At 50.5% G+C, this 12,500-nt stretch overlaps 1 protein-coding gene across 2 annotated transcripts in view; it reads right to left on the minus strand.

The window, feature by feature from the left end:
• Window positions 1-12,500, minus strand: part of ndst2a (N-deacetylase/N-sulfotransferase (heparan glucosaminyl) 2a) — a 226,451-nt gene that overhangs the window by 41,223 nt on the left and 172,728 nt on the right. For both annotated transcript variants that reach the window (XM_063191916.1, XM_063191917.1), the window contains 3 exons: window positions 11,007-12,500; window positions 9,889-10,172; window positions 9,235-9,588 (listed from right to left, as the gene is read on the minus strand). The exon at window positions 11,007-12,500 is cut by the window's right edge and continues 32 nt beyond it. In XM_063191916.1, the coding sequence (XP_063047986.1) occupies window positions 9,235-9,588; window positions 9,889-10,172; window positions 11,007-11,451 (1,083 nt within the window). In that variant the 5' untranslated portion in view covers window positions 11,452-12,500. The remainder of the gene's footprint in view (window positions 1-9,234; window positions 9,589-9,888; window positions 10,173-11,006) is intronic.

Raw genomic sequence — 12,500 nt, forward strand, 5'->3', positions numbered from 1 at the left:
GTGTGTGTAACAGGTGGAGAACAATGTAAAGCGCTGCTGCTGGGTGTGTTAATGCTGGATGTTAAAGCTTATTGAGCAGTATGCGAGGCTATAGGGCCTGAAGCTACAGACATTGGCATTGATGCTGCTGCTGTTGCTGCTCAGTAAAACTGGCCAAAACAATGATATACAAGTCAGTGGGCCAACATGAGCCAGGCTGCGCCCTCCTAGTGACGCAACACCTTCGGCTGCGTTGTTTCTCGAATCTCGATTGCAAGTCTATGATAATCAGGCAAGGCCAACATGATCTCACAGAATTCCGTTAAATGAACACTGACCATTGTGACACAAAATCTGTGGCAGTTTCACAGATTTTGCCAAAATTCTGTGAAAGTTCCCCCAGTCTTCCCAGGAATATTCTAATTTCGAACTTGTTTTTTCGCAAAAAACATTTCTTACTGATAGTTAGGATTTTAGCACAATTTGGTAGCGAAATTGAAAACCCAATGGAAAAGGCATTTCTCAAAAAAGGAAAAAAAAATGACAAGACATTTCTCGTAAACATTTCTTTCTGGTTAGGGGTTAGGGATTGTTTTGGTCTGGGCTTAATTTGCTATACCATTCTTTTTTAGTAATACAATGGTACTGACAGACTGGAAAAGGCAGGCTATTCCACAACAGGTTTCTCAGTTTTTTAATGTTAAACTAACAGTACTGTGGCAAAAAAATCCATGAAACTGCCACAGATACCTTGTTCCAAAGGTAGGTGTCCATTTAAGGGAATTCTGTGAGGTCAGGCTAAACTGGCTCAGAATCAGTCAGGCTCTCACATCAAGGCAAGCTGCAGCATTTCTCTAATGCTCCTTGTCTATCCATCTATCAATTCCCATTTCTCTACTGCTGTTTATCTATCCATCATTCCACATCTGTCTCTCTGTTGCTCTTTCTTGTTCGTTCTCCATCACGTTGCAGCATCTCTCTACATCTCTCCCTCTGTCTGTCTCTCCCAACCGCTCTCCCTATTGTTCTGGAACCATCTATTCCAACATTCTAGCCATCCACCCATCTCTCTCTTTTTCTCTCTCTCTCTCTGTTTGCGTTCATCAGTCTGGCTCTGATCTCTGGAGATGAGTAGTGACAGCGCCTCCCAACAGACCTGTGACTGGGTCAGTGTGTGTGTGTGTGTGTGTGTGTGTGTGTGTGTGTGTGTGTGTGTGTGTGTGTGTGTGTGTGTGCGCGTTTAAGTGTGTGTGCGTGTAAGTGTGTGTGCGTGTCCGTGTGCGTGTGTGTGCATCACCACCCAGCCCCCATGGGCCTATTCCACCGTACTCTCCCACTGAACTACACCCTTCTCTTCATGTGCCCGCCCCTCTGGGCCACCTTTAGCCTCTGTGCTGTCCATCTAAAGGCCTCCACACACCAGTTCCGACAAAGGGCGGAGCACTGCTCTGCTGACGTTCGATTCCACTGTTTTCAATACACAACCCGGCACACCGGCGCTGATGTCCGCGGATGTGCACTGCCGATTACGGTAAAGTTCTATTTTTGTCTGACCCACCCCTTGTTTGTCCATGCTCTGCTGTTACGGAATTGACCATTCCTTATTTATAGCAGTCCCCGAAAGTGTGAAGGGGGTAACTGAGATTGTCGGAACCATGGATCTGCACTTATATATGCTGCCCAACTCGCCACATACACAGCACAAAACAGAACACCTTACTTTTCGCCACATACTCCCATTCTCTGCCACACAACACCCAGTCAGCATCTCACCTCCACTCTCCTTACTCCTGCTGTGGTCCACTGCCTACATCACCCCCTCCATTCCATCACCCTCCCCTCCTCCATTCCATTCCATCACCCTCCCCTGCCCTTTCCTCCTTCTCTAACCCATGCTTCCTTCCGTTGCCCGCATTACCACACATGCCACAACACCTCCATCCTCTGCCCCTGGCCATATGGCTGTGCTATTATATGGGCCAACATATGCTATGCTATATGCTGAATGTGCCCATTGTGAGACATACGCTGTGCTATTACTGTCCTAATTATATGCAATATACATGTATGTTGGCCATATTACTGTCTCAACACCACAGACCTCCCTTTTATTGGTCATGTTGTTGCGCTAACACCCCCATCCTCCAGTTATTGGTCATATTGTTGTGCCAACACCCCCCCTCCCCCCTCCTCACCCCATCCCCATCCCCCAGCCCTGTGTTGCGCTCCAGCCCGTTGCCTCTGGGTGCAGCTGCCGTGCTTGTGTTGTCTTAATTGATGACGGCCTAATTAACTGGCTGACTGACTCCGCCGGGCCCTCCACTCACTCAAGGGCACACACACACACGCACACTCAGAAAACATGAAGTGGCACACTTATTTCCTACATCGCACACACACACACACACACACACACACACACACGCACACGCACACACACTTCCTGTACCTTACACGCACACTCATGTCCACGAATCATGTCCTGATTTGCACACACAAACACTGACGCATGCATACATTAAAACACACACAATTGGGTGCATTGACATCCACCCTTTGAACTCTGAAGCATGTCCCTATGTATGCATGGCATGTGTGTGTGTGTGTGTGTGTGTGTGTGTGTGTGTGTGTGTGTGGTGTGTCCTCGGTTGTGTGAATTGTAGCGTGCATGTGTGTGAAGCGTGTCCCTGATTGTGTGTGAGCGTGTATGTGTGAGAGTGAAGTGTGTCCCCAGTTGTCTGCATTGCGATGGCTAATTAATTAGCCCATTATTCCTCATTAAGCTCCCTAATTTGGTTGATGTGTGCCGTAGTGGAGCAGCACCTTCGGGCCATGGGGCCAATTTATATATTTCTTTTACACACACACACACACACACACACACACACACACACACACACACACACACACACACACACACACACACACACACACACACACACACACACACACACACACACACACACACACACAAACATGTTCGCACACACACACACACGCACACGCACACGCACACGCACACGCACACGCACACAAGCTCTCTTTTTCACACACAAACACACATATGTTCGCACACACTCAAACACGAACACGTCCACCTCCCTCCAGCCTCACCAAGCACTCCAAACAGACTCCGCACAGCTCAGACAAGGACCCTGGGGCGGTTATGTGTTTTTCTCTCTTCTTTGGGTGTTGGGAGTATTCCTGCACTGTGCTAATGGGGGGTACGTGCATTGTGTGCATATGTGTGTGTGCGTGTGTGTGTGTGCATGTGTGCGTGTGTGTATAACACTCTCCTAATGTAGGGTACGTGAGTGTGTGTGTGTTTAACACTGTGCTAATGCGGAGTGTGTGTGTGTGTGTGTGTGTGTGTGTGTGTGTGTGTGTGTGTGTGTGTGTGTGTGTGTGTGTGTGTGTGTGTGAGAGAGAGAGTGTATGTGTGTGCTCCTCTTAATAAAGTCTTTAGTGCTGCAGGAGTCGGGCTAATTGAGCGCACTGGAGCTGGTAGCAGCAGCAGTGGTGGTGGAGTCCTGGAACTCACCACACTGCCTTGCCTCTCCTCTCCTCTCCCATCTTTTCTTCTCTCCTCTCCTCTCATATTTTCTCTTCTCGTCTCTCCTCTCCTCTCCCAGCTTTTCTCCTCTCCTCTCCCATCTTTTCTCTCCTCATCTCTCATCTTTTCTCTTCTCCTCTCCTCTCCTCGTCTCTTCTCTCCTCTCCATTCCCCTCATCTCTTCTCTCCTCTCCATTCCCCTCATCTCTTCTCTCCTCTCCTCTCCTCTCCTCTCCCATCTTTTCTCTTCTCTCCTCTCCCATCTTTTCTCTTCTCTCCTCTCCCATCTTTTCTCCTCTCCTCTCCTATCTTCTCCTTCTGCTCAGCACTGGAGCTGTGTGTAGAAGCTGCATGCAACTCCCTCCCTCTCCTAATTTCCTCTTCTATTTTCCTTCCCCTCTTACACTTCATCCCTCCTCTCTTCTCTTCTGTTTCTTCTGCCCTCATCTCTTCTTGTCTCCACTTTCCCCTCTTCTTTCCTTTTCACATTACATTACATTACATGGCATTACATTTAGCTGACACTTTTATCCAAAGTGACCTACAGATATTATAGGTTGTTGGAGCAATGTCTGGTTAGGTACGTTGCTCAAGGGCACCTCAGTCAGTGCTGGAGGGAGGGATTGATAAGGGGTGGGGTCGGGATTGAAAACCTGCAACCAAAAATACTGGATAAGAGAAACATGACGCAAAACACGCCCACTCAATGCAAAAGCGTATGCTCAAGTTGGGTCTCCTAAGGGGGAGTTGTCCCCTCCTCCTTCTTCTTCTCTTTTTGAGGTGTTTGCTCAAGACGTGCGCTACCGCCATCTACAGCGCTAAGGGGACTTGATTTGTTCTCAACCTCAGGACTCCGAAGGTCTCCTAACCGAAGGTCTCCTAAAGGGGCGTTCACCCGACATAAAGTGGATACCGGAAAAGAAATAAAATGACGTTTCTTGTTAGGTCCACCTTCTTTGCTGCAACCCTGTGATCTACAGTCCAACTCCTTCATCAATACACCACGGCTGTCCCCCTCCTCTTCTCCTCTTGCTCCACACCGCTTGTGCAGGAGAGGAGCCGGGGGGAGATGGATAGAGCTCACCCGCTCTCCTCTCTTCTCCTTCATCCCTCTGCTGCCTCTCCTCTCCTCTTTTGCTGCTCGTCTCCTTCCTCCCATCACATCCCTCACACCGGATTATACAGCAGACACGGCGAATTGCTGGTTCTTGTGGGTGCCCAGTGGAGCTCCTCTCCTCCTACATTTTCCTCCTTTCCGCCCACCTATCCTCTACATCCCCCTCTCTTCTCTCCTCAGACAGAGTGTAGTGCTGGGCCCCATGGGTGTGCCAGTGACACTTCTGTCCCTCCTCTCTCTATCCTCCTCTATCCCACTCTCTCCCCTCCCCTCCCCTCCTCTCCTCTCCTCTCCTCTCCTCTCCTCTCCTCTCCTCCTCAGGTTTAGAGTCCAGTGCTGGTCTGTGTGGGTGTGCCAGAAGATCTTCTCTCCCCCTCTCCTTCGCCACCTTTATCTCTCTCCCATCTCCCTCCCCTCCTTCCCTCTCTCCCCTCCCCTCCCCTCCTCTCCTCTCATCCCTTCCTCTCCTCTCCTCTCCTCTCCTTCCCTCCTCAGGTTTAGAGTCCAGTGCTGGTCTGTGTGGGTGTGCCAGAAGATCTTCTCTCCCCCTCTCCTTCGCCACCTTTATCTCCCTCCTCTCCCATCTCCATCCTCTCCCCTCCCCTCCCCTCTCATCCTCCCCCTCCCCTCCCCTCCCCTCCCCTCCTCTCCTCTCCTCTCCTCTCCTTCCCTCCTCAGGTTTAGAGTCCAGTGCTGGTCTGTGTGGGTGTGCCAGAAGATCTTCTCTCCCCCTCTCCTTCGCCACCTTTATCTCCCTCCTCCACTCTTCTCTCCCTCCTCTCCCATCTCCCTCCTCTCCTTTTTAAACCTCTTCTGCCCCTCTCCTCCTCCACTCTCCTCTCCCTCCTCTCCCATCTCCCTCCTCTCCTTTTTAAACCTCTTCTGCCCCTCTCCTCCTCCACTCTCCTCTCCCTCCTCTCCTTTTTAAACCTCTTCTGCCCCTCTCCTCCTCCACTCTCCTCTCCCTCCTCTCCCATCTCCCTCCTCTCCTTGTTAAACCTCTTCTGCCCCTCTCCTCAGGTTAACAGCGTGGTGCTGCCCCCCAGTTGAGTCTTCTCTCTCCCCTTCGCTCTGCTCTCCTCAGCCTGAGAGTGGAGAGCAGGTTCCCGCGAGAGCCAGTGGAGCTCCATAAATAGCAGGTTAATGAGGGGGCTGATGGCGGGGGGCAATTAGCTCACCACTGGCCACCACAACTAGATGGAAGGAGAGAGAGAGAGAGAGAGAGAGAGAGAGAGAGAGAGAGAGAGAGAGAGAGAGAGAGAGAGAGAGAGAGAGGGCGAAAGAGAGCGAAAGAGAGAGAGAGCGAAAGAGAGCTCCCAGACTTCAGGCCATAACCCTCTCAGTTAGCAGTCTGTCCTCTTCTGCCCTCAGACAGCCGACTATCTCTCGGACTCCCGCACCGTCTCGCTCTCTATCTCTCTCTCTCTCTCTCTCTCTCTCTCTGTCTCTGTCGCTATCTCTCTCTGTCTCTGTCGCTATCTCTCTCTGTCTCTTTCGCTATCTCTCTCTGTCTCTCTCTCTCTCTCTCTCTCTCTCTCTCTCTTTCTCTCTATTGCTCGCACGTTCTCTCTCTCTCTTTCTCTCTCCCTCTCCCTTTCCCTTTCCTCTTTGTAGGGCCTTTTAAATACTAAAGCGGCAGAAAACATTCACTGTTCATACCAGACCACTACATCTGATAAAAATGGTACAGCGCATAGAGATCAAGTTAGGGGATAAAAGCCCCCATTATAGTGTGTGTTCTGTGTTGTGTGAAAAACAGACTCAGCTTCAAGTGGACAACATTAGGCTAAGCCTTCTCCTACCACCCCCAAACTGGCCTATAATATATCCCACAATTCCCCACAATCCCCCAAAATACACCCTGAATAGTATACAATAACCCACAAGCCCTCACCAAACAATGCCTCTAAAAATCAAGACGAATGAACGCTTAGATCTCATTTTTCTCCATTTCCTCCTGGAGTGTTTGCACTCTTATCCCAGCCCCCCTTGGTGATCGTTCGCCTCTCATCATTCTCGCCCTTGAATAGCAGTGCTGTCAGCTCAGCAACCCACCGCTAACCCTCCCCCAAACTCCGCTGGGGAGTCTTGCAGGGCTTTCAGCCAATCAGATCTTGTTTAGCCGATATCTTCAAACGAACCGTGACAGAGCAGAGCAGAGCTCAGGGGTCCCCATGCGCCCTTGGAATCCTCACTAAACCCTCCAGTAATTTAGATTCATGGGGGAAAAAAAGAGAAAAGGGGCAATGTTGTGGAATACCGATACAGCTCTGCCATTAGCACTGGTCTTTATTTGCCCTAAGTGGGGTGTGTGTGTGTGTGTGTGTGTGTGTGTGTGTGTGTGTGTGTGTGTGTGTGTGTGTGTGTGTGTGTGTGTGTGTGTGTGTGTGTGTGTGTGTGTGTGTGTGTGTGTGTGTGGTGAATGTGGTGTGTGTGTGTGTGTGTTTGCACGTGTGCACACGCGTCTCTGTGTGTGTGTGTGTGCGCGTGTGTGTGCGCACGCGTGCGCATGCGTCTGTGTGTGTGTGTAAGAGTGTGTGCGTATGAGTATGTGTGAGTGTGCGTTTGTATGTAGTGTGTGTGTGTGTGTGTGTGTGTGCAAAATGAAATTGTCATTCAGTGTAATAGATACCTTCTGCTGACTGTAACTGTAAAAAACATGACTCTTTTTATTTTATTTTTTTCCAGTGAATTCATGAAGGCCTCGGCTGTCATTCATTCACTTGAAACAATTAAAAAAATCATGTTTTTTTACCGTTACAGTCAGCAGAAGCTATCCGTTACACTGAATGACAATGCCATTTTGCACGTCTTTGATCCATGTGCGTGTATGTGTGTGTGTGTGTGTGTGTGTGCATGTGCGCGTCTGTGCGGTCGTGCGTGTGTGTGTAAGAGCTAGAAACTCTCTTCCAGCTGGCCTTCATCTGGGCACCCATGCATGCCTGTGGATGGCGCCTCTCAGTGGCCTGGTGTCTGGCCAGCCTTGCAAAGGCTGCTGCTGCAATGCCTTTTTATTTTTAGCTTGACCGTGTCAATTTTAGTCGTCAATTTGATCATCAACTTGATGTCTGATCAAAGCTCAGTGCAATAATAATAAAAAGGTACTTTGTAGACAAAAGCGAATGTCCCACTGGGAGACTCAGCACACTCGAAAATGCATTTACGCCTCAGGGTGAATGCAAGCAAGGGGGCTGCCCAACAGGCACCCCAAAGACAGCAGTTCGGAGGGGACGGTACCAGGGTCAGGGTACCTCAATCATGAGGGAGAGCGCTGGGCTAATAAAGGAATAGGCAACTTCCAACAGCTGTTTCAGTCATTACATTATACTTAGCTGTCCCTTTTACCCTAAGCCACTGCCAATGGTACGTATTGGTTATGGTCTGTAGAGCAATGCGAGTTTAGGTTCCTTCCTCAAAAGCCGTTCATCCGAGGATGATAGGGGATTTGAACATGCAACCTTCCCATGTCAAGACAGACTCCCCTAAGCATAAGGCCACCTCTACGTGGCTACCAGTGATGATGCGTTTGGCAACTTGCCAAGCACCAGCACGGCAGATCCCCAATATTCTACTGTACCGTGCATGAATGACTGCAGCGGGTTGCCTACTTATCCTTGCTGTAATTAAGCCCTCAACATGAAACTTTGTTGTTGTTGTTGTTGTCTAACAGCACGCAATTGGACATCTGAAGCAGTTGTGGAAAAGCTGGCCCCGGTCAATAACCAATCACTGCCTGGCAAGAGAGAGCTCAGAAGAGGATGCTTGGTGTGCAATCATTATTAGGCCGGAGGGGGATTTGTACACGTAATGCAATTATGTCACAACTAATGCAATTAATGTGTGTAATGTGATGTCTAGAGCTGTAGTGTGCTCCGTGTGCCTAATGTCGCGGGGCCTGATGAGGCTGGGATTGCCCATAGAGATGCATGAGCCCCATAGAAGATCCAATTATTGGGGTCCCTCTTTCCTTCCACCCAAAAAAAAAATCCCCAATGGCTTTTGATTCATTAGTCCCTTCCCTGATGTCTGTAAAGCGGGCAACGTTTATCCAGCCACTGAGGTGTCCCCATTTTAGCATGATGTAAAAGTCAATGTAAATCGGCACACTGCCAGCCACACTTAATAGCGGCACATGGAAAACACAGGTCAGTACGAGCCCTTCCCAGTCTCTAAACCACACCCTTCATGCACACGCCCTCCTTGACATGAAGATGCCCTCTCTCTGCGCCAAACAATGAAAGCCTCAATAACCACACAGACAACACGAGAACCAGAGAGACATAACCAGAGAGTTGGACAATGCTGTCAGTGTTGCAACTGTACACTGCACCTTGATGTCTTTGTTTACTTTCTGCTACTTTTTAATGCATCGTCCTTTTAGTTACTCTGTGTAGGACAATGCTATCAGTGTTGCAACTGTACACTGTGCCTTACCCTGCACTTGTTTAAATTGCTCCTTGTAAGTCGCTTTGAACAAAGGTGTCTGCTAAATGCTAATGTAATGTAATAATAGAAATCTAGAGATACCAAAGTGGGTGGATCAAGAGACAGAGGGAGCAAAAAGCGAGAGACAACAGCCACTCACCTTGACGTCTGACACCTTCATCCTCGTGCCCTCCTTGCCGACGAAGATGTCATCCACGTCGACCAGCAGGTGGCGCTCCAAGGGCAGGCAGAGGCGGCGGCCCGTCAGGTAGGCGATGGCGTCCACAAACACCAGCTTGTGCAGCCAGTAGGACAGGTTGTTGCCAAACAGCACGCGTTGGATGCCATCGTGCAGGCCCAGATCCTGGATCACGGTGGCGTGCATGGCCCGGTTCTGGCCCAGGTGGGCCAGCGCCTCAGAGGACTTGGTGCTGGCCAGCAGCACCGGCTCGTAGGTGCTGTGGTTGGACTGGAACACGGTCCAGTCGTCCCCGGGCAGCGGGCCGGGCTCAACCTGGTGTGGAAGCATAGTAAAGTTAAGTAAAGTAAAGTACAGCACAGTAACATTACACACACACAAAAGAATCAAAATAAACAAGTAAAACTAATATGATTAATTAAATCAAGTGAATTAAACCAACTACAAGCGGAGCTACAGTATTGAGACTTTGTTTGCAAAATTCCCTTCTCTTCTCTTTCTTTCCTCTCAAGCACATTGACCGACGGGTGCATATGTGCAATACAAATCTTGCTACCTATGATTGTAATGGTTTTCTCCAGACGTGTGGTGGTGTGGTACGTTACAGTACGTTACCTGGTTGGGTCGCGTGACGTGGAGCAGCGGCGCGGCGGGGTTGATGCGGTAGTCGCGCAGTCCCAGGTTGGAGTGCAGGTAGAGGGGGAAGCCTTTGAGCTGCGCGCTCAGCAGCGAGTTCTCGTTAGCCTTGAAGAAGCCGATGAGGCCCACGCCGTACTCGGAGCAGTACTTGTCCAGCAGGTCGCGGTTCCAGGCGTCCAGGTTCACATACTTGAGGAGGTTCTCGTAGATCACCAGCGCGTAGCGGCCCTGCTCGCGCTCCATCAGCGTCGGCATGTCCCCTTTTAACACGTTAAAATACAGCATTATAAATTTGCTGTCATCAGAAAGGCAATCGCCAAGTCATAGTGCATTGCTAAAGGCCCTGTGTTACGTCATAGTAGTGTAATAATACAGTAGTTAACTTTTGAATGACTATTACAGCATTCCACCGGTGGAACGGCATGCACTATGGGGCTACACAGTAAAAACTGCAGTGTTAATGCAACACTGACAGAGTCGATTTAACACCTTCTAGAGTTCATTTGGTCCCAAAGCACTCTCTAAGTGTTGAATTAACACTGCATTTTTTACTGTGTATGGTTAAGGCACAAGCAAATCTTGAGGGCGAGAGAGTAGAATCGAGGCACTCTGCAGTTTAAGTTAATTCAAGTTCAAGTTCAAGTTGGTTTTATTTGTCAATTTCTTTACATGCACTGGTCATACAAAGAATTTGAAATTACGTTTCTTGCTTTCCCATGCAGACATAGACTAATCTAGGTGAGGACATAGACAGTATAGACATAGACAGTACTCATACATGGATATAAGACAGTATGGAAGTGTCCTTTATTCTTTTGTACAGAACATCAAGCAGACATTTTTCAGTTGTGCGTGACCTTCTTCAGGGTTAATTTGACAGAAGAGCTTTTATCCAAAACGCTATGAATAATATTTCCAAAAGCGTTCAGAATTGAGATAAAACTACCCAATAAATGAATGAATATAATTATGAATGAACGAATATAAAAACAAAAATTAATTAATAAATGAAGATAAACGGCTAAGTAAAGGATAGATGGATGAATGATGGATGGATGGAGACAGATGGATTGTGGATTGAAAAAAAAAATCACCTTTGCTGGGTGCCACCTCGGTGTGGTACCGGAAGCGACTGGACTCCAGTATGGCCACGATCTCCTGGCCCAGCTGTGAGTAGATGCTCTCCACAAACACCAGCACCACCGGCTCCGTGCGGGTCGGGTCCGACAGCCGCACCCGGGCCTGTTCCGCAGCGTCCCGCAGCCGACCCCCCGCCGGGTTGAGCAGGAAGAGGGGCGACCTCTGGCCGCCTCCCTCGGCCCCGAGTCCTCCCAGCCCGGCCCCGTTGGGCGGCACCCCGAGGTTGGCGCCCCCTCCGCAGTCGCTGAAGGGCATGGGGGGCGCCTCCTTGATCTTGGGGCTGTTGGAGACATAGTAGGCCAGGAAGGCCATGGAGAGCAGGCAGAAGACGATGAGGGCCAGGATGAGGCGGTGGAGCTCCAGCTGACGCAGGCCCCGCACCAGCTTCCACAGGCCCATGATGGGGGCACGCGGCTGGGTACGGAGGGCACTCGACCCTCCCCGGAGCAGCAGGAGCAGCAGGAGCAGGTGGAGGAGGGGTAAGAGGAGGAGGAGGGAGGAGAGGAGGAGGTTACAGGGGAAGAGGAGGAGGAGAGCAGGGGGACAACTGAGGAGCAGTGGGAGGAGGAAGAGGATGGGGGGATAGAGGAGGAGGAGGAGGAGGAGAAGAAGGGTTGAGCAGCAGACACTGGCAGCAGCTTGTGGGCAAGAGTAGCCATTTACGCTAGGTCACCATGGCCCCCATAGCCCATGACGCGCCCCGACGCTAACAATGCCGTCTCTCCCGCGATCCCTCGCTCTCGTCTTCCCTCCGCCTTCTTCCCTCTCTCTCTTTGGGTGTCCGATGATCTCTCGCTGCTGTCACTTCTTCCTCTCCTCTCCTTCACGTGGAGCCCCGAGGGTCGGATCGGATGCCTCACTTCCTCCCTCGTTCGCCCCCCCGTCTTGATTTTCGTTTTCGCTCGAGCGATCCTCACACGCTCTCTGGGACTGTCTGTCCGTGTGTCTGTGGCGGGTCTCTATCAGTCTGCTGGAGCGATCAGAGGATAGGGTTTCTGAGCTGTGCTTGCTCCTGTTTCTACCCACAACCCCCCCCACCAAACACACACACACACACGCCTCCCCCTTCTCTGTTCTCTCCCTCTCCCCGCCGAGTCGATCAACTACTTGAGTTTGTCCTCTGTGCTTAATCCCACTCTCTCAATCCCTTGTTCTTTCTCTCTCCTCCTCTCTTGGTGTCACTCTCTCAATCTCTCTTTTTCTCTCTGCAATTCTCAGTGTCTCTCCGTTCCTTCGTGCCTGGAGGTGTTGGTTGGTTCTGGAGCCTTCTCCGGATCCCAGTTGCTCCCCCCCCCCTACGGTGCTCGTGAGCGTGCCCGCTTTAAAGCGCTCCCCGCTGGGAGCTGTCCCTGTACGCTGGCCCCCTGCGGAGCCCTCGCCTGGACATCCTCACGGCCGTGGGAGGAGCGGAGGAGAGGAGATGAGCTATGAGGAGGAGAAGAGCCTGG

Source organism: Engraulis encrasicolus, chromosome 24 (assembly GCF_034702125.1).
Source record: "Engraulis encrasicolus isolate BLACKSEA-1 chromosome 24, IST_EnEncr_1.0, whole genome shotgun sequence".
Taxonomy (NCBI): Eukaryota; Metazoa; Chordata; class Actinopteri; order Clupeiformes; family Engraulidae; genus Engraulis; species Engraulis encrasicolus.